This window comes from Penaeus monodon, chromosome 25 (genome assembly GCF_015228065.2).
Source record: "Penaeus monodon isolate SGIC_2016 chromosome 25, NSTDA_Pmon_1, whole genome shotgun sequence".
NCBI lineage: Eukaryota > Metazoa > Arthropoda > Malacostraca > Decapoda > Penaeidae > Penaeus > Penaeus monodon.
Genome location: NC_051410.1, coordinates 18,710,668 through 18,711,051, shown reverse-complemented (window position 1 = coordinate 18,711,051; position 384 = coordinate 18,710,668). Strand labels below are relative to the sequence as shown.

General features: G+C 43.5%; 1 protein-coding gene across 1 annotated transcript in view; it reads left to right on the top strand.

Annotated features, from left to right (window-relative positions):
- The window catches only part of LOC119589337, a gene marked incomplete in the record, with an annotated part of 19,170 nt that overhangs the window by 16,015 nt on the left and 2,771 nt on the right, over window positions 1–384 (top strand). The window contains 1 exon segment of the mRNA XM_037937957.1: window positions 226–336. Coding sequence (XP_037793885.1) covers window positions 226–336 — 111 coding nt within the window.

Sequence of the window (384 nt, the reverse complement as noted above, 5' to 3'; positions counted from 1 at the left end):
AGGGGAACTGTAGAGTTTATAGGCATTGTAAAAGGGGTAGATTTATATTTTGTTTTTACATGTATTCTGTGTTAGATGTCTAATGGTTTTGATAACCCGTGGAAAATAATTTCTTCTCAAATATTCTGAAGATAAGCAATACCTGTAAGATAAGATACCTTGACTACGTTTAACTGAACTTCCAACGCCATCCCCTTTGCTAACCTCGATCTCGCCCTCCCGCAGCGCCACCAACAACCACTGGGTGGCTCGTCTGGGCGCCCTCAGACGGGGCTCCAAGTTCCCCTCGCCGTACGAGCAGCTGCGACATATCACGCACATTTTCATTCATCCTGAGTAAGTTTTGAGATGTTGTTTGTGTAATCATCACAGTTACTATTAAGC